This window comes from Chrysoperla carnea, chromosome 1 (genome assembly GCF_905475395.1).
Source record: "Chrysoperla carnea chromosome 1, inChrCarn1.1, whole genome shotgun sequence".
Classification (NCBI taxonomy): Eukaryota; Metazoa; Arthropoda; class Insecta; order Neuroptera; family Chrysopidae; genus Chrysoperla; species Chrysoperla carnea.
The window spans coordinates 75,216,216-75,239,284 of NC_058337.1; the positions used below are offsets into that span (position 1 = coordinate 75,216,216).

The following is a 23,069-nucleotide window of genomic DNA, read 5'->3' on the forward strand; positions in this document are numbered from 1 at the left end:
CGAAAAATTTTAGCATGAGCTTTTAGTGTAGAAGACTTTGCTGAAAACATAAACAAATATTATTTCTATAATTATGTAACAACATTTGTCCGCAGTTACAGGACTTCCATTGAAGGAATTCTGTTATAAGTGTAACGACTGTAACATGATCTCGTAAATACCTTTTAGATAACAACCAAGTTGAATCATAAGAATCATAAGGGAAGCCTGCAACTATCTAAGGATATTCTGCGTATTTTAAGTAAAACAGCACATGTGTTTCTTTACAAATTTTTTTACAGATATTTTATAAAGTTAAAAAAAGTCGGAAAAAATATAATGATAAAATTGGTATTTATGGAAAATTTGAAAGTTTCAAAAATAATTTGACAGATTTTAAAAAATGGATCACAATAGTGATAAAAATCATGACAAAAAATCAAACTTTGAGTTAACTTAAAAATTTTTTTATAGGAATTAATAATATGATCCATTTTTTAATATAAAATAATAGATATTTAAAAAAAAAAGTGTATATATGTTTTCAATAGTGAGAGTAATCAGTATATAATATTTTTTAAATAGAAAAAAAGATAATTTTATATATAAATTTGTAAGTAAAGGTGAAATAAATAAATTCCTACAAAAAATATCTACGAAAAAATAATATATTTATTTGACAAAAAAAAATGTTAGTAGGTATAAAAGCAATGTAGTTAGTCGAACAAAAATTATGAAAAATTGTGAAAAACTATGAAAAACTATGAATAAAATAACATGCTTAAATGACATAATGACACGATAAAATAAAAATAGAATATAATTAAAACGAAATATAGGGAAATCTTTTGGGAACTAACAAAAAAATTTCATTAATAAATTAAATATAAAAAAAAGGAAAATAACTAACAGTCCGGGAGTCAGTGATAAGTTTCATTCCCTACAATGCGTGGTCTTCGTTTTTATTTGTCCTTAAAATCACTGAACTATTGCAAAAGTGAATAATTTTCTTATAATATATTAATAATATTTTCCCGGTTATTTAAGTATATGGACTTCAGAAAAATAATTTCAACATCAAGTATAAAGGAAAGTTTAAGAAGTATTTAACTATTTTGAATCGAAATTTTCAGTATTAGTAAGAGTACTAAAAAACCAAATATTTGAGACGTTTATATTATATATAAACAAATTATATTTGATCATTTGTTTCTCTTTTTTTTGACATTATGCAGAATCTTATGAGAAAATAAATTATAGTACTTTTAAATGGTTCAGTAACTTTGCAACAACTAAGAATATAAAGACAATGCGATCAGTTGGGTTGAAGAAACTTGCGTTTCAAACTTATAAATAATTGAAAGCCTAGAAACTTTTCCTGCATTTGTAAGCTCGCCTGTACAGGAAAATTTAGAAGCCAGTATTTTGACCAATTTAATGATGGATTTTTTTGGACCGTAAATTATTCCACCCAATGATTTAAAGCGAAATGATATATTTTACATTGTGTAATAAAAGGACGGTCCTAGAACTTTCCAGAGACTCCTTTTCTGGAAAAGTGTTTTGAATTAAAAGGTTCAGGAGCTAAAAAAAATTCAGTTAGTGAGCCCATAATTATGACTTCAGGTATATTGACTATGGAAGGCACCATTAGAGCCAAATTCATAATTTCAAACGGAAACTCTCATTTAATCCTTAAATTTTTTTGTTAACAGAATGGTTAATGGAACAAATGGATATTCTGTTCCTTAAGTAATTTTCATCGAGGAAAAAAAATCAACTTTATTATGAAAACACTTTTTCTCTTATTATCAAAGTATATTTTAGGACGTTAAAATACCACTTCGAATAAAGAATTAATTTATAAATCTCTTTTACACGGATTTGATAAAAGGGATTTTCATTTGAAATTTTGAAGTTGACCCTAATGGGGCCTTCTATGATCATACTAAGGTCAATCTTATATGCTCACAAATTAGATATTTTTAACCCTTGAAAGTATATTATTAGAAACTTTTTTCACAAAAATTTTTCTCTGGAAAGTTCTTAAAGACCGTCCCGTTAATTTTGTTACACTCATAATATAATCAACCAGACCACTATATTTATATATTGCATATTTTAATAATTAAAATTTTTCACTGACTTTCGGTTTATGGTGTTAGAACCCAATAATAATAAAAATTAAAGCTACAATATATCAATAAATGTAACGAAAAAAAACACATTGAAAATCAAAGAAGTAAAATCTACAATTAATTAACATGTTAAAAAAAACAATAAAAAATTATATTGTGTGTCATAAATAAGTTTGACTGTAATTATATGTGTTTTGTGTAGTATTGTTTTAAATATGTATCGTCGCTTTTGGGTTTGTTTTATTGGATATAATAAAAAAATATCCTTACTTAATGTAATATAAAAACGAGTTAATTGACTATGTAATGAGATAAAAAATGACAAAATAAAAAATTAATTAGCACTTAAAAATATAAATATAGTCGAATTAACTAAATCTACCCAAATTCGTTTATAAGGAAGAGTCTTGAAGACAGAATTGCGAAAATCCAATTGAAAAAAATATAGGTGACCATAACTTCGGTAAACACTAAAGTGGAATTCCATAATTCCTTGACGACACTAATTGTCATCGTTAATAGATAACGACATGATGACGTTGATTTAGACGGCGGTGTTTATTATTACCAGCAAGGTTATAACAACGTATAAATTAAGAAATTAACCAAAACAGCTACAGGGAATGTCGTCGTCAAAAAATTACGGGTACTGTGCTAAAGTAATGCATGGGTTTTAAAATTCATGATTAAACAAAACCAACAAAATAGATACTAATAGGTGCCTAGATTTATACGGTAGGTAGACGCCATCCATGAAAAAAAAAGCTGAGAGATGATTTTCACAAGTATGAGAAGTTTATTTTCCACTAAGTAATGAGTTTTTCTTTTTTGTTATAACGATAATTTATAAAACTCACATAATGGAAACTATGTTGAAAAAGCGTGAATAAATTGCATTTTTTATAGTACGTTCACTACTTCCTTTATAAATAAAAAGTGAGGGTAAATTTAGTTATTTCACTATCCTAAAATTTATTTATTAACCTAAATGAACATTATTATTTAATAATTCTGGATTATTGTTAAATAAATGAAAATAATAATTAAATAAATCTTGATGATATTCTGTTGATAATGAATGATTAGGTGTAATTGTTGGAGCACATACCTCTAATCGATCTGATCGTGGCATTTTCTGCTGCGCAACAACTGTTTGTGGTACGACACTTAATTGTGAAGCAACACCTGACGGATCTGGACCCATTAAAGTAGGCATTATTGGCCCAGGAGCAAAATATGGGGTATACGTGCTGCCCACTTGCGGCATACTCAGGTACGGATTAGTCGCCTGTTGAAAAGTTGAAAAAAAACAACAACATTTTAATTAGTGTTTTATAATTTATAAATTATTATTTAAAGAGTCAAAATTAAACAAATTTAAAATAAAAGCTAAGAAAATGCTAAAAAAATTCTAAAAAATATTTACATAAATTAAATACCTTAGCTGATAAAAAGCATGCAAAAAAAATTATTATGAAATTTTTTAAATTTACAACACTACAAAAAGCTAAATAGCTGGAGCGAAGCAAAAATTATTTCGATTAATTTATTTTGAAAATAAAAAAATTAAACATTTTATTGATCATGAAAAAACAATTGATCAGTAAAATGTTTTGTTTACGAAAAAAAAAATATACAAAAAATTATTGAAAGTTTTTTAAAAATAAAGCGGGAGTAAAGCAATGATATTTTTTGAAGAAAGTAAAGGAGGTGTGTTACCATAAGTGCATACTGTTGACCAAGGGTCAGTGGCGGGGTCATTGGGGCTGTCAATGCCGCGAGCGACAACGAGGCGTCCATCTGGCTCAAACCAACACATCAAAAAACATAATAGTGTATTCTCAAAAATAATTAACTCAAAAAATCAAAAATACTACTAAATTATAGTTAATAATTAATAAAAATAATGAATTTGTTCCAACTTTTTCAAAATTTTTATTAATTATTTGCAAACTTATGAAAAAAAAAAACATAATTTTTTTTCGCAATATAAAGTATAGTTGGCAGAGATTTAAACTTTGGTGATGTTTACCAAAAATTCTGTAAAATTAGTACAATTTTATACAAGTGCAGTAAATTTTAATAAAATGTTTAAAAAATTTCCAAACAATAATTTCTTTCTTTTGCTCAAGATCCTCAATTTATGATAAATTAGCCAAAGGTATAATAAAAATTATGTTTTTTTCTTGCCTAGTTAATAAATTTTGATCAGCTAAATAAAATAATGATTAGTGTACCAAAAATACCAAAAAATGAAAAAAAAAAAAAAAAAAACAGTTAAAATTATTTACGAAAAATATTAGACCAATATTAATTTTAAAAAAAATAAAAAAGTTATTCGTTTTTATTAAAAAAACGCGAACACACGGACACCAAATTAAAAAATACATGCATGTCTGGAATATAGAAAATGGTCATGCAAAAAATTTTTGTTTATAAGCCAAACTAACTTTTTTGTTGTCTAAATTTATATGAAGAAATTTGGAAAAGCTACTAATAGTGAATGGACAAACAAGGCGGAAAAATTCATTTGGGGTTACGCAACAATAAGCATTTTATTTCAAGATGTTAGACAAAATAATTTTTTGATTATACACTTAACTAATAGAACGTTAAATGATTTCAGGAAACCTATTTTCTCGCTACTGATTGGGGGTGGGGGCTGAAAAGTATATCTATTTTGCCTAGGATGAGGCGAAATTTTCAAGAGCTCCACGTGGTTTACATATCGAACAATTTATTTTCCATTTTTGAAATAATTTTGCTTTAGTCTAGAATTGGATAATGAATGCTTAAGAACTTTATTTTGTAAGGAAACGGGAAAGGATAATCGAATATTTTAATAAAATGAATACAGCTCATAGAAATGCTCATCTTATTTTGAATAACCAACTTGCGAACTAAATGCAAAAATGCTTCCTTAGTTGCTTTCCTACAGCGTCAATGAAACCCACATGTCAATTTCCAAGAAACTAGTCTCAGCAGTTTGAGCTGTGCGTTCATATGTCAGTCAGTCAATCATTACTCTTTTATTTATACAGATAAATGAGCAAAGTTTGTTCTCCTTTAACAGATTTCGACCAACTGCAACGTTGCGATTAGTCAATTTGGCATACGTGGAAAGCGTAAATCCAGATTCATACTTTCGTTATAAATTATTATTTATTTCCGCCAATGAAACAAACTATATTAATTTTTCAAATCTGAAACTGGATATCCACCTTGCCTGTACATACACTTATAATTTCCATAAATTTCTTTATACAATTTGTAAAAAATCAATTTAAAATAATAAACTTTATTCAGAAAAACAAAAAAAAATCTAATTGAATTAATGGTACATGTTTTTAAAAAATAAAAGTAATAAAAAATATTTTTAAAGCTCTATATATATATATATATATATTTACTATAAAAAAATAAATATTTAAAAGATAAAATAGATGGATTACTCACCACTGCGGGTACTTGTCCAGGCACCAATGGTTGGCCAGGGGTTAGCCCCATCTGTTGCATAAGAGCATTTTTCAAAGCAAGATGATTTCGTCCATTGATCAGAAGTTGATCCTTTAAATGTTGTGGCGGATGGAAGTACTTACACGGTGGTTTTTCTCGATTACATCGACCCTGTAACAAATAAAACACAAAAAATCCATTAATATAAAGTTAAAAAAAAAGTTTAATGGAGAGTAAAAAAAAGGATTTATTTACAAATACAACAAAATTAAAAACTGAAATAATTTCGTAAAATATTGTTTTAATTCAAAGGGTTTTGAGTTTTCTCGAAAATTTTTTTAACCTGTAAAAAACAGAACCAAAATATTAATAAAAATATTTAAACAGAATTTTTCTTCATAAAAATAAATATTCCCGAAAAAAGGTTGTTGATTTAAGCATATTTATGTGAAAGTGTTTACTTCTTTCCGAAATGCCACACAATCAACTTATATAAACTTCATATAAGTAGTCAGAAGGGTCTGTCTTGTATTTTATTATGTTTAAAATATTATTATTATTTTCTTAGAATATAAAATACGTTTGAGCAGCCAAATACGAATCATTAAAGGCTCCACCTTCTGCAACATCTTAACAATTTCTCCTCAGTTTTGTCACAAACATTTTCAACAGTTAAAATTAGATACAAGTGTGATTGATTGTCTGTAAAGACCAGCTTAGATCTCTGCTAAAACTGGGATAATTTATTTAAGGTTATGATTGACTTCCTGTCTGAATATTATACCTTTAAAACAAATTTATCCTCAATTGGTCTCCTTTCCAAAAGGTAAGTGATCGGATTGCGAAGAGAAACACAAGACAATGTCCTCGATGGAAAATAAAACATTTTCAAATCTGTAAAATGGGTTACGAAAGTTGGTGAAAGGTTGGAGTAAATTTAACCAAAGATAAAACTAATACAATTTGACTGGTAAAGTAAGATGGCGAAAATGGTCTAGCTTTTCTGCTTCAAATTTCGTTTCCCCTACGCCAGGTATTATTGTCACTATGATTGTTAACTTGAGACACTTATTTTCTTTTTTGTGAAATCGTGTGAAATTTTAAACCAACTAATACCAGCCAGAAAAGATTTTAATATAAAAACTATTTTATGCCTTATAAAATAATTTATAATCTATCTGTGGAGGTAAAAAATCCTAATTATATCGCTTAAAGGCGAATGGCAATATTATTACGTTAAAAAAATTTGAATAAATTAAATGATATCCTTCAGAAAGAATTTAACAATAAAATGAATTATATTTAAGCGATTCACTCTATGGACATAAGATTTGACACAAATGAAAGTCCTCCAGGGTTTTTTATTTGTGTTATATGTGTGTGGTTGTCCTCTTTCTACCGCATCTGTGATCTGGAGACTACAAAATGTGACTAGAATGTAAGTTATTTTAATAACACAACAATTTTACCTCTACATAAACCTTCAATATCTACCAAATATATTCCTGTGCTGTTGTTTTTCTCAATGTATTTCTATAATTTTCCACTTTGGAAAAGAATAGAAAGAGTGAGTGAATAAACCTTCCAGTTATAGAATGTTGTGTACGTCTGTGTTACCGACTATTGCTGCTATTGTTGATTTTTTCCCTTGAGGGTTTTTCATTTTCTATTTTCTAGGCTAATTGTTATTTTAAAAATGTTTTTTCGTTATATATATATATTTAATATGTTGAAATCATTTTCAAATCAATTGGCGAGACAAAATTACAGAAAGAAAAACGGAAGTTTTAATTTTTCAAATGCTTCATTTATGAATTGTTGATATTATTTGACAGCTTATGATTGGATAACAAAAAACGTTCTGCTCAGTGCAAAGAAAACGCGAAACTAACTTACCAATTTGGGCGCGGTAATAATATATGAGGCTTTATTCTTTGCGTCCAAATCTAAAAATAATCTTAAGATTGAGAATGCGATTTTGAAAACGCTGTTCAAATTTATGCATTTTATAAAATCAATTGCAAAGCTGTACATATTATTTGAATAACGTTAAAATTCTTCTGATTAAATCTTTAGATTGAAGCGTTGTCATAATATAAAAAATAAGTCTTGATAGTGGGGGCTAAGCAAAGTATTATTTTAAGATAACGTCGGTTGATGAATCCTATTTGCTTACGAATCGTATTAATGCTGAGCTATTCGCACCGCGCATAAGTTTTATTGGAGGCGTTTCCATGCTAACGATACACTACTTTATTAATATAATTGTATGGATGCATATATAATTGTATGGATTGAATTTATGACTTACCTTGAAAATTTAATATTATTGTCTCACAAATTTAAATAAATAATTATGATAATTTACATTTGAAAAATAATATTTGTGCAATTTGATTTTTTTTTTCACAATTTTTAATGCATTAAGTTTAATTAATTAGTGTTTTTCAATAATTTTAATTTGACATTTTCTATAACATTAACATGTAAAGAATTGCAAATTAGTCAAAACAGCGTCCTTTATTGCCAAAATTCTTCACTGGAAGCGCTAGCATCGTTTTTATTTTCCCTACCCTGACTACGCATACAACGAATAAGAGTCATTTCGAAGAAATTTAAAAATTTTAAGTATTGTACCTAGAAAATAAACAATCAAGCTAAAATTAAGCTTAATAGTTTATATAAATCGTGAGAGAAAAACTATTATCTCTGCTAGATCCAGTAAATTATTAATGAAAATACTAGAATCATGAGCAAACATTATCCTTCTCTTAGATTAAATCCAGTTTGCTTGAGCTTACATAGTACAAAAACGATTTTAGCCTTGTTATTGAAGATGCGTAGATTCAACATTACATAAAATTTGGATGTTGGTTGCATTCTGATTATTATATTACTTGGTATTCGAGACCACGCCTCCACAAACCCAATTAAATAACAAAGTTTTTAAAAATCAAGAAAATACAGAGTTACATATTTTGTAATTCTATAGAAAGAGTTGAAAATTTATACAGAAAATGTAATTTCACTATTGCGAAAAGTACACAGAAGGAAAAATAAGTATTGCTCTGTATAATTTGACCATTAAAATAATAATATAGATATTTTAAATTCTAATATTATTACAAGCAATTTTCATATATACAGCAAGCTATAGTAGCTAGGGTTGCTTTCTATTTTTAAGGGCTGTATATTCAGATCAATTACGGCAGATTAACTTCTTTATACTTTATGTTATTGTTATTATTAGATCATTCTCTCAAACTAATATCAAATAACATTTATTTTGTTTAACAAAATGAAGCGACTATCTGTTTTAGGTAAATTGGTACTAAAGCTATTATTGTGGTAATATAATTTAATATATTCTTACAGGAAAACGAGACCGAAAATTCTCTTCTTTGTGAGCTGGTTCTTTACTAGGTGTTTTTATGTAAATTGGTTTTTTTTGAGGAAAAACAATATTTTTGTTCCTTAATGTGTTTAGCACCTGGAGATAATAATTTCTAAAATTGTTTTTTTCGTTCAGAAGAAATCAAGTTAGAGATTTTATTAAATATAATAAAAAATTAATTAGATTGTCTTTTTGAAAGTTTGTGGCACGTTTTTAATATATTTTGTACGCAGTAAGCGCACTCACATACTAAATGAAATTTATTATTAATTTTTATCATAAATATGTTCGAGTAATTTTGAATGTAATTATTGTTAATTATTTTAATTTGTGATATATATATTTACAACGAGTTTCAAAATTAGGTATATCACTTTTGTTTTCTAGGTATACCACTTTTGTCTTCTAAATCAATAAGTCTGTGTTTTGTTTTCTCCTTATACCGTTGTGTTTTCACATTGGAGGTATTGTGCATCTGAATTATAATATTTATTAGGTTTGGAATACAAAGAAATTGGACTGTCGTGTTCCTAAGTAGGTTGGTTGTTGGCTCTTTTAATAAAAGTTTACTTAAAAAGTTTGACGATTTTTTATTTTAGACAGAGAACCTGATATTTTTTTCTAATAATGCAATTTGAATAATTTAAGTAACCGTAGAACGAAAGCACTTGTAGCTCAGAAACGTTTTTTATTGCTTTTTTGTTAAGAAAACCTCAAAATTTCTATCCCAAATGGTGAACATGAACTTTTTTTCTTATACATCTCCAAAACCACAAATCTTTCTAAAGTCAGTTTCACAAAAGGATATTGTACGCATCAAAATAAAAAACTCCAGCTCATGAGGCTACACTGCCAGTTTTGTGGTTTATACATATAGCGTTAAAATCATTGTTTTTCGTGCAATGATAAAATACAAACTTTCTAGCATACTGCTTGTGAGAAGAATAATTAAAATTCTTTTTGTAAATATAACAAGCCACATGAAGTTAAAAAACCTTAGTAACATTGACATTATAGCATACATTGATATATATTTTCCGAAAAAATTATTTACATGGGATTTCCATCTACAAACTATTATTCCCTTTTTTTACTACCTTAGGAGTTAAATTTCCTAAAATCCGTTCTTAGAGAGCGTACATGTATGGCATAATGAGTAGTACTTAATTTCAAGTCAATCGGGTGTATAATTTCTCGTAATGAATTAATCAGTGATATATTTCGCTTATATTTATTTACATTTATATTAAAAATTTCATATTTCATATTTTGTATAATATATTATCTTATTACTATATAATATGATGAAGCAAGCACCTTTGTAAGATCTACTGAGAAATAAAATTATTATTATTATTTGTATGAAAGTAATCTCAAATGAAATCAAAAAATTATTTCTACAGACTATTTTTGCCTTTAGAAGGAAGGTATGATATAAATTTTTCATTCAGTGCGATGTGTATTTACAGTTGTTATTAAATACATTGTCTTGAATATAAATTTCTACATAGAAGCACATATCGTAAATCGATATATGTTACGAGCAACAAATACAGAAGGAAGTTGACTATATATACACTACAATAATGTTCAGTCCACCGTGAATATTGGCTCGCTTGCAACATACATTTAATACATATGACCAGACCATAGTGTATACGACTATTTGACACTTCTGATTGATTTATGTTCTAGAACACAATTACAAAATCAATTTGGCGCCGAAATTAATGTCACTATGTTACATATAATAGGTGTTTGGTTCCCAAATCATTATTATCAAATGATATGATGGTAGCTAGAAGCATACATAAGCCATATAATAAAATGTCCTATATTACATGCATTATGTATACTGCTAGCAACAAGCGACTTGATGTACATGCCCTATGTGTCAAATATTATTGAATAAAATTATGTCATAGTTGTCATATAATAATTAAAAATAATTTATATTTTACGTAAATAATGCAAAATAATTCATTTATCTATTCATTACATAAGCGTTCTTATAAGTCCCTGCTATTGTTTTCTTCTTCAAGAACATACAAAGTTAAATAGTTAATGACCACCTTATGATATGTCTTCACCTCTACAGTTCATTTTAAAGTACATTTTTATTGTATATCGCATTTTTGAATTCCACTATTGGACAATCCTTAAGGAAGACTCTATCTAGCGATTTTAATTGGAACCTTTTTATAGGTCACTTTATAGACATAATTATGATTGTTGATTATATGCCATTTATAGTGGTTATCTACGATTAAATAATTTAGGTTGGCTATATTTGGATATATTATTTTTGCTTTGTTTTGACAATCGAATTTTTTTTTTGAAAATCAAATGAACAAATGTCTTTAAATAGAATATAATAATAGTAATATCAAAAGTATTTTTAAAAACACAAACTAAACACGCAAAAGGCAAAATAGACAACGCGACTAAGGTACAAAATTTAGAAGAAAAACACTTTCACAAGTACGAAATTTCACAAAATTTCAAAAGTACGCTTTAAACACAATACAAAATAAATAAATATATCAACGCAATCTTTGTTTAATATTCTTATTCAATGAAAATGATCAAATGGGTCACCTAATGAAAAGTTCATTTTTTTTATAATCACGGCGCAGAGCTCTTAAAAATGTTCTCGGATAATTAGTACTCTATTGTATACAGGTTAGAAACATGTATACAGGTTAGAAAAAAAATTTCGTTAGACATTTAAAATATATGAAGTAAGAAGAGTTTTTATTGCGGTTCTTATGTATAAGATTAAGGAAGAGTCTTCAGACAGTGTATTGTGTGTGATGAGATACTTTGACGAAGACGACTGACCGACTTAAGTCGGATATTGTTATCGCCTCGTCATGTTGGATTAGCTATGTCATTTTTTCGAAAATAACTCTAGAAAAATTAAACAAATCTGCAATGGATTGAGTTTCATTTTCAACAAAATTTTTAGAAAAATTTCCACACTTTTTTAAACCGAGGGTTTTTTTTATTTTTGCGAAACAAATCGAATACAGTATGTTTCATTCGAATTGATTCATAATAACCGATGTCCTACATACAATGCCTGACTAATACATAATTAGCTCTCAATTATTTGGAACTTTTTCAATTTTTCAGTTTATGGCTTGTTTCGATCCAGAGGTGTAACTTGGGAGACTAAGCTAAACCCTTCATTTTCCAAGCTTTAAAAAACTCTTGATATAGGTACATAATTTACACATCATTTTGGAGTAATATATGTTTAATTAAGTTAGTAAAAAGGTGTTGATTGATTGGCCTTTTGTTTGTCTGAAAATGGTGGCATTGTCTTAACTTTAATTTGGCCAACATTAGTAAAATGTAATTAATATGATGTTACTATTAAAGGCTTTTGTTTTAACTAAATGCACTAAATCAAACCTATATCAACATACACTAAAAGAAAAGTACATAATAATCTTATGGATGAGTAAATAAGTAGTTTACTCATCATAAAAAGAGTTAGTTGAGATTGTTTTTAAAAGATTATATCCTCTATAGTATACTCGTAGGTAACAAAAAAAATTGTTACAATGTGCAGAGAAGTATATATTTGGTATATTATATCTTTCCAACGCCTCTTATCTTATCAAGTGGAACCTCTTAAAGTTTAAGTGTCCTTCCGTTATCCTTCTTTACTATTATCCTCAATTATTTTTGTTTTGTTTACAAATAATACAACCATGTTTCTCGTCTTTCATATCATATAGTCAAGCTACTCCTACGATAATGAAGAACTGTTTGCTGTATATGATTAACTACTACTTTATCATTGCCGAAAAAAAACGACTATTCTTACTGTTGATGGAACAAGCTTAGTATTTCTTCAGTTTGTAACGGCAAATTAACGCCGATTGTTAATGTTATATCGATCTTTATGAAGTATTCTTTTCAGACAAGACTGCTTTTCGTTCATGAAATGACATGGTTTATGTTTATAGAAAAAGACCCTGTACATAATACTCTGAATAGGATTATAATGTTTGTTACATAGATATGTAAAATATTATACATACAGGATGGTCCATTTTAATATATAAATCTTTTGATTAAGTTCAATAATGATATAATAATTCGCATTTCCTACGAAAACCAACGTTTTTCCAAAAAATGTTTTACAAAAATTTTTAGTTTTTTATGAGGATCAACTATCTAATTTAAAGTGTTATACTATCTCTTACTGTTTAGGATCTAAATTAGTTATTAAAGAAACCCGAAGAACTAGGTCAAATCTGATGTCAGAACATGATGTCCCTTATCGAACTCTGCAACTTTTGTTTAAGTTATTTTTTGATTGGTTAACTACAAACTACAAAACGAGATATGTAGGCCCATGGATTAAAATAGGCCCATCCTGTATAAATAATATGTATAATATATAATATATACCTATGCAATGTATAAATGTGTTTAAGTCGCAAATACAAATGTAATAACTTCAGGCGAAATTCTCATGTTGATACATTTTCTGAAACGATGTATTCACATTACACTACATAATATTTAAACGTATTATACTTTGGATTATTATATACAAATTTTGTACATATGAAATTAGCTTTATATATTGATAGCATTCCAAACGTTTTCTAGACGTTGCAAAAAGACAAATAAATTTAAAAACACTCGCGGGGGATACTAACACTCTATTTTAACCCTTCCGGTGCTACAGAAGCACTTTAATAAAGAGTGTTTTGCACTTATAAACTTATTGTGTTTAATAATAACATCCCTATCCCTATTTTATTATAAATTTGCAAAAAAATTATATTTACTGTTTTGAGATTTCAGAAAATAACAAATTTAGGGGCATCTGTTCAACCAAGGTTATCAAACATACTTCGTACATTTAAAAAAAAATTGGAAACTTATTATTTGATACATTTACTTTTATCTGTGTAAAACAATCGAAGAAGTGGTCTTTTGATTATTGCATATTCATTGATAAAAGTAATAGTTTAAAAGAAATAAAAAATAAACAACTTTTGTTTGAAAGAATTTTTCGTAAACACCATCGTTTTCTCGTGCACCGGCAAATTAGGGCAAAAACTTTGTTGCCCATTTTCTCCAAAAATATAAGATAAAGAAACGAAAATTGGAAGGTATCTTCAACTAGTAAGCATTAGAATTTGAAAAAAAACGGGAAAAAAAAGTTGTTTAGAAAATACTTGTTTAAAAAAATTTTCAAAATTGTCGAAAACCAGTGCACATGACAGCTGGAAGAGGATGGGAATCTGCTTTTCTGGTATCTTATTTGTATCCCTTAGGGGAGTGTAAAAATACGTTTTGCAAGCAAAAAAAGTTGTCCTGCCTGCGTAATAGGTGAAAACTGAAAAAAAATACGAAAATTTGGAGCACAACTTTCTTTTGCTTAAAAAACATAATTTCACACTCCCCTAACGCGTTTTGCGATTTGAATGTAGAATTTGAATGGCGTATTATTGAATATTTGAAAGTTTGTTAGCTGTATCTGTGCGTAGAGTGAAGTTTGACTCCTTTCAAACGGAGTGTCTCTGATAGTGGGTAGTTCTTTGCTTTGCGAAACATTCCAATACTAGAATACTAAAAATAGTTATCTTCAAAAACAGAAAATTTTAAAACAACATACCCAAGTAAGCTTTTAAAGCTTTCTTTTCAAACAAGTAAAAAGTTACTTTTCACCATATAGAACAAAACAAGCAATTTATTATTAGGATATTAGAAAAAATCAAAAACGATTTTCAACTGAGAAATGGTTGGAAGTAAATGCAAGTAAATGTTATTATTATAAGTATGCTGTAACGATACCAAGAGTTGTACATTCAATGTAATATATAATAACGTTCATAGATGTCACTAGTATGACACAAACGAAATCTAGTATATAATAATAATAATCCACACTCATCTTTCCCGTATTATAAATGGTTCTTTTTGTTGGTTGGTTGTGTGACTTACGTGTGGTATAAATAAATAGTTGTATTTTCAATTCAATATGACGATGTCTAGTAGTAAGATACATAGGTTGTTTTGCTTTTGCTGTGAACTGTTGAGTGACTTTTACCATGCACGGTGTATATACATTTTCCTTTTTTTACTATTTCCTTCTATTACTTTAATAGCATTAGTACGAGATTTTCATGCGTTGATTGAAACTGTTTGAAAAAAAATCAATAAATGTTCGAGAACTCTCTTACGATTACATAAATTTTAAGTATCTTGGAGGCTCTTTTGTTGTACATCTTTTAAAAATTTGGATAAATATCCGAGTATATTTTTAAGATCACAGCGCCGCGATAGTTTAAAAATGAACCTTTTATTAGATAGCCCAGCTGAACACTGGGCTGTAGAACGATTATAGAATGCGTTGATATATTTAATTATTTAGTAAAATTTTTGTATAATGGTGTTTAAAACGTTCAAAGTAACTGAAAATAAGCGATTTTATGAATTTATTAAAAAAAAAACTAAAAAAAAGGGAAGGTTTTGGCATCTAGTTTAAGACACTTCTAACGCGCAATCTCAGAAATGGTTCAGCCATTTTTCCGAGAATTGGGAAAAAACGGCTCAGTGTTACCCTAATCGCTCTGTTTGTGCATTCATTGCCATCGATCAAACGGTATCAATATAAATTGAATGTACACAAAACATTTCACACAGGATTGTGTATACGAATATATCTAGGTATTTTCTTCTCACTTTTTGTATACAATTTTCTTCGTTCCATTTGTTATTCTTAAGTCTACGTTTTTTCTTCTAGCTATGATGATGTTACACTCTGTTAGATATTTGTGAGAGTGGGAATGTATGTGCACCACTATTTTCATACACACACACACACACACACACACAGCAGGACTAACATACCGACTGACTGACTATAATAATAATAAACGCGAAATGTCGACTTGACATAGAGACCAACCGTCGTTACCTCGGATATGTTTTGTATAATATCAACCTTTAACAACAAACTGTACACAATAAAGTACTGACTATTAAGAGTAGTAAGTGTATTGTTTTTTATACAGAATGTTTTGGAACGCAAACTATAAAGTGTCTCAGAATGTTTTAGTTTTTTTGCGTCTTGCAAACAGGATGTTGAAATTTATCTTAAAAAATAAAGGTAAACATAATTTGTTTGTTATGATTGAGAATAATCATTATGGGCTGTGCTTGGACAGTTGGCGTATCATATTTGTTAAATAGCATTTAAAGGAGTTAAATAAGTGCAGTGGCGAGGCAGAGGCTAATATCCAGTATAACTAGAAATTTTCAAAAATTCATTTATGTAAGTGTTTGAAGAAGTGGTTTTGAAATATATAGTAAGGTTTTAGAAAATAAATCACTTGAAATTCTGGTAGGGAAGAACTATTGGAACATTGTTCCTTATCGCAGGTTATGATTTTGAGAATATGCAAAAATATTTTACAGTCTGTCCGTTTGTATTTTTGTCCAAAATTTATGTTTTTTCATTCAAAAAAATGAGTTGTGTGTTATCAGAATTTATCCATAATATAATTTAAGGTAAGTACAAAGAAATTTTATGTTTTGTCAAATTAAATATCCTGATCAAACAAATTGTGGGTAATGTACGCACATATTGGGTTGACTACTAAATCAGAAGTATGTCTTTTTTAATTAATTACAATTAATTAATAAAGTATATAATAAAGTAGATAAAGTAGCTACATATTTAATTCTTTAAATAAATACATTAAATTTTCAGACTTACTCACAGAATGCAAAAAATATCGAGAAAAAAAAAACAATTAACAGAAACTAATTACACTTAACCTGCAAGGTAGCGTACCACAAAAATAATATTTATAATTATAAATTAATTAATTACTAATACAGTTATTTGTATTTTCAAATAATTTTTATCCTGTTGTATATTTCATTTTTTTTTTTTTTTTTTGTAATTGTCATTTTTGATAGCAAATTGAAGGTGCACTGAGTATTTTTTAAAATGAAGAAAAAAGCACAAAACGATCTTAAATAATTAAACGTGTGCATAACCAGCAAAAAAATCAAAGGAAATCTGGGTAAAAATGTAAGCGTTACATTTATAATATACGAAGATACTATAGGAACAGTTCCTACCGGGTGTCGCACAACATTGCTCGTGTTAAAAAAAATGTTTTTAACTATTCACATTATAGTACACACCTCAACATTCAGTATTACCAACACAAGAGAACGCAAATATTTTAAAAAGTTTTTAATCAAATTAAAAACTGTAAAGAATAAATTATTGCATGTATTTTCCTTACAGTTGATTTTATTAGAGTAAAATTGAGTATAATATTTTATTTTATTATTATTATTAAAACCACAATCTTGTGTTGTTTTCTGAAGTTGGTAACACCAGCACACACATAATATACAAACCACCATCATTACAACTATCGTATAATATAATTATATTACAATAATTTCATTTGGTTTTTACACTTTTCATTTTATTTTTCTTTAGTTGGTATTTTTTTTACTACATTATAATAATTCATACCATAGAAAATTTTCCATCAGATACAAAAAAAAAAAAAAAAAAAAATATTAAACTGTTCGAGTTTTTATAGATTATAAAGTATTTTTTAATGATTTCCTTTGTTGAGCTGCCTCGGTTGAGTGAGCTTCAGTAACTTTTTATCGAATTAGTACATAAGTTAAAATCATTGAATTATTTAAGAAGTTAATAAACAGAAATGGCATAGTGCTGCTGGCCACAAACTGAACTAAGCATCCAGGTTCTTTTTCCGAACTTAAAACTATTCTTAATGGAATAAATTTAATTTTATAGGTACTTTTACTTTTGACTGTATGAATTAATTGTAATATTAGTTTAAAAAATTATTGCTGATTTAGTAGTAAACCTGATATGTGCGACAATATTACTAATTTAGTAGTAAACCTGATATGTGCGACAAAACATTTAGTTTGATCAGGATATTTATTATGATATAACATATAATTTCCTTGTATTTAATTTAAATTATTTGTATTTGCTTTAACTTCTGATAACGTAAAAAAGGATGGCAAGCTGTATCGATTGAATAGTTTTGGTTTCCTCGGTAACCTGGGTGAAAATGGTCGGATTTTGGTGTCCAATTTTTGTTACACTTTTTATTTGGTTTTACCACCCAACCCGCAAGCATAATAGAACGATAACGTGCGGAAGGGAACATAGTTCCAACAGATAAAAATAATGTCCACTTTTTAGTACTGTGTTTTTTTTTTTTAGATTTTTAAATTATAATTTATTTAAGTATCGCATCGAACCATAGTGTGTGCCATTCTAGGATAGCCTAACCTAGGGCAATAACTAATTCATCGGCCATAATTTAATACAAACTGATTATACTAAAGGCTGAAACAATTAAGGCGCCCTGCACCTTTTTTTTAAAAGGAAAAAATAACAGAATAGGAAAACTACGTATGTATTCAATATAATAACAGATATAACATATAAATTTTATTGCAAAATCAATACAATTTGCTTGTTTCAAAAATAACTTTAATACACTTTGCTAGCACTTGCTAGCTTAGTATCACACCATCTCGCCATAACTGAGGCTCCCTTTGGTATAAACACACACCCACCGAAACATATAAATATGTTACACATACATAATGGGTGTTATAGTAGAAGTAAAATATAGTTCAGTGCAAGTAACTCAACCAAGAAGTTATAAAAGGAAACACTGACTGTGTCGTGGGTTGTTTAACTTTAGGCAGTTAAGTGTGTGTATTATATCTATACTTTTAATCTAAAGAAGTTAGGTTATGAATGTGATTCATATATAGAATTGTTTTCAGAGTAGTGGGGATAGTAGTGGGGTGTTTGGAATTGGTTGCATACAGCATGTGTCGTAGAAGCTATTTATTTTTCAGAACAGTCGAAAATAAAAACACAACTTTCTGCAGTGCTGAACGTCACTTGGAGACCACAGTTTTTAAGGCATTACATTTCTTATGCCTATTTCAAACCACCAAAGCAAACAACTACACAGGCAAAGGTTTTTTTCTTCATTATAGTATTCTCCGCAGCAGTTGTTTTTGTGAATACATATATTTTTTGAAGTTATATTTTGAAAATTCTCTCGTTACTATGAAAATGAATGTTTCTTTAATGACTTGGTCCTACTGTTCTTTAATATAGAAACGTAACTAGGCTATAAATAAAGCACGTAGGTTACATATATGTTATCCACTGTAAACTACTTTGGTAAGTATTTCAACACCTTGGAAAATTCGAAATATACCTAGAAAATAAGAATTGGTATTCGTGATTCTAGTTTAATTGGCAAGAATTTTCTTACAGAAGCTGGGAAGGAACTGCTTACTTATTCATAAAAATTTACCATATTATCATTTGGAGCAGACAACGAAGAGAAACACGGATCTAAAATGAATTATCATTTCTTTCTGAATAACATTCTATACATTATGTCTACTATGGCCGAATGTATTAAAAAGCTACAGAAAATACATCAATATTTTAATAATGTTTCGATAGACAGTTTAAGTTACTATATTTAGAGGCAAATTATTAACACTGCTTCTTCACGATGGTTTCAAAAGTTTGTGTGCACTATTTATTTGCGGACCCATAAGGAGATAAACTTTAATAAAAGATACAAATACTAAGCGAGGTTTACTTTAGTTAAGTATATTATTCTGAAACATCTTGTACAAGTGAAAGTGTGAGTAACACTGTATAATGTAATATAGAATATCAGTCGATTCGTAACTATCTCCTCGCTACTTTAGAGAAGCACACCCACCTGTGAGTATTACATCTAAAAAAAGAAAAAGTAAGACAATAACACCGATGCGATCTGACATTTTCATTTGCCCTTATATTTTTTCTATTTCTTCCACGAAACACACAGTGTATTTGAATAAACAGGGTGAACCAATTTAATCGATAAATGAAAAAATCTTTTTGAGTAACTAAAATACAGGAGGAACCTTTCAAATGAAAAATGGTGGAATAACACTTTGAGTTTGGTCTTGATCTTGACGATCATTTCAATGTTAGATCCAGAACGTTATTTCTCGAAAAAACAATCATGTTTGTTTCAAAAGATTATTCCTATATCTTTTAAAAAACTAGGAAAACAGTTTATCGCTTCGAATTATTATTATCTTTTACTGTAAAGCGAAACTCCTTTTGGAGTTGCATATTTTTCAATATAATTTCATTCTCGAAAAAATGTTCCAGACAAAAGATGTTTGTTTTTTTTTTGTTTTTTTTGTAAAGCACAACTTACTATTTTCAAGTGAGATGGATTTAATTGGTGCATCCTGTATGAAGACGTTATTAATGTTCTATGAGAGTAAATAAATATTATATTTAATGGATTGTTCTTTATTTTTTGTAGTATTCTCAAAACCGATATTAATATTTAATAAGACATGTTTATTTTGTTTGTTTGTTTTTTTTTTTTTTGAATGTATGTGAAATTTTATTTGATATGAGTTTTATTTTTTGAATTGATATATATTTTAGTAACTTTCTCAAAGAAAGCACCACCCACAAAAGCAATAATAAAAAACTAATGGCTTGATTTATAAGAACGAAATCTATCATTATTAGGAGCCCAAAAATATGAGACGTTTCGAGCTTTCGAACCTTCAAGTTTTACATTTATGTACTGTGTTGCTTATATCGTTTAATATTTAAAAAATGGGTACTTTACTTAATCCAGTTCATAAAAAAATGTCAATAACCAATATGTAATCAAAAGTATAATAGCGCCAAACATAAATCCTAATTATTCTTTTAGGGAAAAATGTTAAATTTTATGTAGAAGTAAGGTTATGGTAAACTGGAAAAAGTAATCTGGATGCCAATACAATATAATTACAAAAATAATATACTATATAGTGGAGGAAGAGTAAAATACATTTTGTAAGTTTCAAATTAAAACTTACAGGTAAAATTCGTTTTGAAATACAAGGTCTTAATGTATTATAAATGATACAAACGAATTTTTTTTCTGAGTCTTCTTTGTACAACTACACGTATGAGTAAAAGCTTGAAACTTCACTTGAACATGCTTCATGTAAAATAAAATACTACCAGCCTGAAGAAAATTTATTTTTCCCCTTTGAACACAATAAACGCTTGCATTTTAAAAAGTATTTTCCACTGAAGTTTGCTTAAAATCTGTAGTTGGTTACCTCTGTGTACTTACTGGAAAAGTAAGAACATATCTTATAAAAAAAAATGCAAAAAAATTTAGCTCAACGTTTCGCATTTAATAAAAATGGAATATAATGGAAAATGGTAGAAAATAATTGAATTTTATGAAACGTAATATACCAACACAATATTAAAATTCGTCTTTCATAGCTATAATGATAGTTATAGCTTTTTTCAATTGTGAACATTATATTTTCTGTTTTTGTAAAAATGATACTATTCTATACTAATGGGTCTTCTTATAGCAAGATTTGTAAAAAAATGCATTACGTATATAAAACATGAAAACTTTTATTCTGAATAAAAAGGTGAATTCAAGTCTGAAAATTAAGAGGATATGCTATAGAATTTATATATTTATATTTATAAGTAATTTTTGAATAAATCCAAACTAATTCCTCTACTATGATATTATTTTGTGTGAAAAGGGTTAAATTTTTATTTCATTGTTATTAATGGTAGTCTCTCTCTTAAAGGTTTCACTCCGTCTTGTTGATGGTGAAGTTAAAAGGGTTATCTTTGTATTGCTGAAATAACTTAATTACAATATACAAATTATTGAGAAATAAGATGATCTATGTACTCTATGATTATTTCAGTAGTGAAAGCTGTCCAAATTAAAGTAAAATCGAAAATTTGTTTAATGAATTTCAGAATAATGGTTCGATTGATTGTTTATGTATTAAAAAAAGGCAGACCTGTTTGTGCCGCTTCGAAGAATGATGTGAAACAGAGCTTAAATCTATCATTACCTGACTCAATCAGAAATCATGACGTAATAGCTTGAAATTTGAATAGCATTGTACTTTTAAAAACTTATGTCTATGTAATATTATAAAATTGATTACGATCATAACACGTCCGGTACAACTGTTGGTTGGCATCATATCTAGAGAGCTAAATGCACTTTCACGAGTTCAAATACTTAATACTAAGTATACACTAAAGAAATGATCAAAGTTTTTAAGTTTTTGATATAAGATATCAAGATAATAATATCTTTTAAAATAAGTATCCCTAGTAATTCAAGTGATACATTTCATAACAATTGCAATGATAAGTCTCATAAAACGTTTTTATGAATAACTATTTAAGGATTATAAATTTTGATTACGTGGATAATTTTATTGTAAATGAAAAGTTATTAATAGTGACATACATGTGGTAGAAAAAAGGGTGATTTGGAAAAGGGAAAGTTAATAAATCTCGAAAAAAAGAATATTGAAAGGATTACACAATTGAAAATCTGTTGTAATTAACTTTTTGTGAGTTTGATAAAAAAATGCCTTTTAAAATTTGTGACAGCTTGACATTTTCACAAAATGTTATTAGTTTTTAACCCTAAAGTTTTGTTTCTCCTTCTTTAATTATGAACAATGTTTGTTTTTTTCCATGTTGATTGTAATTGAAAAAATAAATTTTCTTTATGTTATTTTATTTTGTCATTCAAGAAAAAATGGAGTTTTAAATGTTTTTTTATTCTGATTTAAAAGTGTGTGAAGTCTAGAGGAAAATTTATTTAGTTTATCTTTTATATTCATTGCATTTAGTAAAGTAACTTTCTTATGGCCATATCTCGTATGGAATAATTTTTCTTTTACCAAATTTGAATGTGAATGACATTCAAGACGACTGTATACTTTTAGTCTTTAAAACTAGGATAGACACTCTTGTGACTTTAAAAAAGTCAGGGACGCATTTACCCGTCAAGAAATATCTAAATCCATTGCCTCAGAAAGAATGAAACCCAATTCACACATAAATATTCTTATATTTCCCGTCGTAATATTGCGCTCTCATCAACATCAAAGCTGGGCGTAAAAGTTCGATTGGAAACTTGAAAATGGTTGAGTAATCGAGTAACAATTTTGAA

The 23,069-nt window shown here is 27.8% G+C and overlaps 1 protein-coding gene across 5 annotated transcripts in view; it reads right to left on the reverse strand.

Annotated features, from left to right (window-relative positions):
- Positions 1-23,069, reverse strand: part of LOC123290726 (muscleblind-like protein 1) — a 616,529-nt gene that overhangs the window by 14,775 nt on the left and 578,685 nt on the right. For 3 of the 5 annotated variants that reach the window (XM_044871013.1, XM_044871015.1, XM_044871016.1), the window contains exons 2-4: positions 5,574-5,744; positions 3,837-3,917; positions 3,226-3,405 (exon numbers count right to left, since the gene is read on the reverse strand). In XM_044871013.1, the coding sequence (XP_044726948.1) occupies positions 3,226-3,405; positions 3,837-3,917; positions 5,574-5,744 (432 nt within the window). The remainder of the gene's footprint in view (positions 1-3,225; positions 3,406-3,836; positions 3,918-5,573; positions 5,745-23,069) is intronic. The other 2 variants (XM_044871014.1, XM_044871017.1) reach the window with 1 other exon arrangement.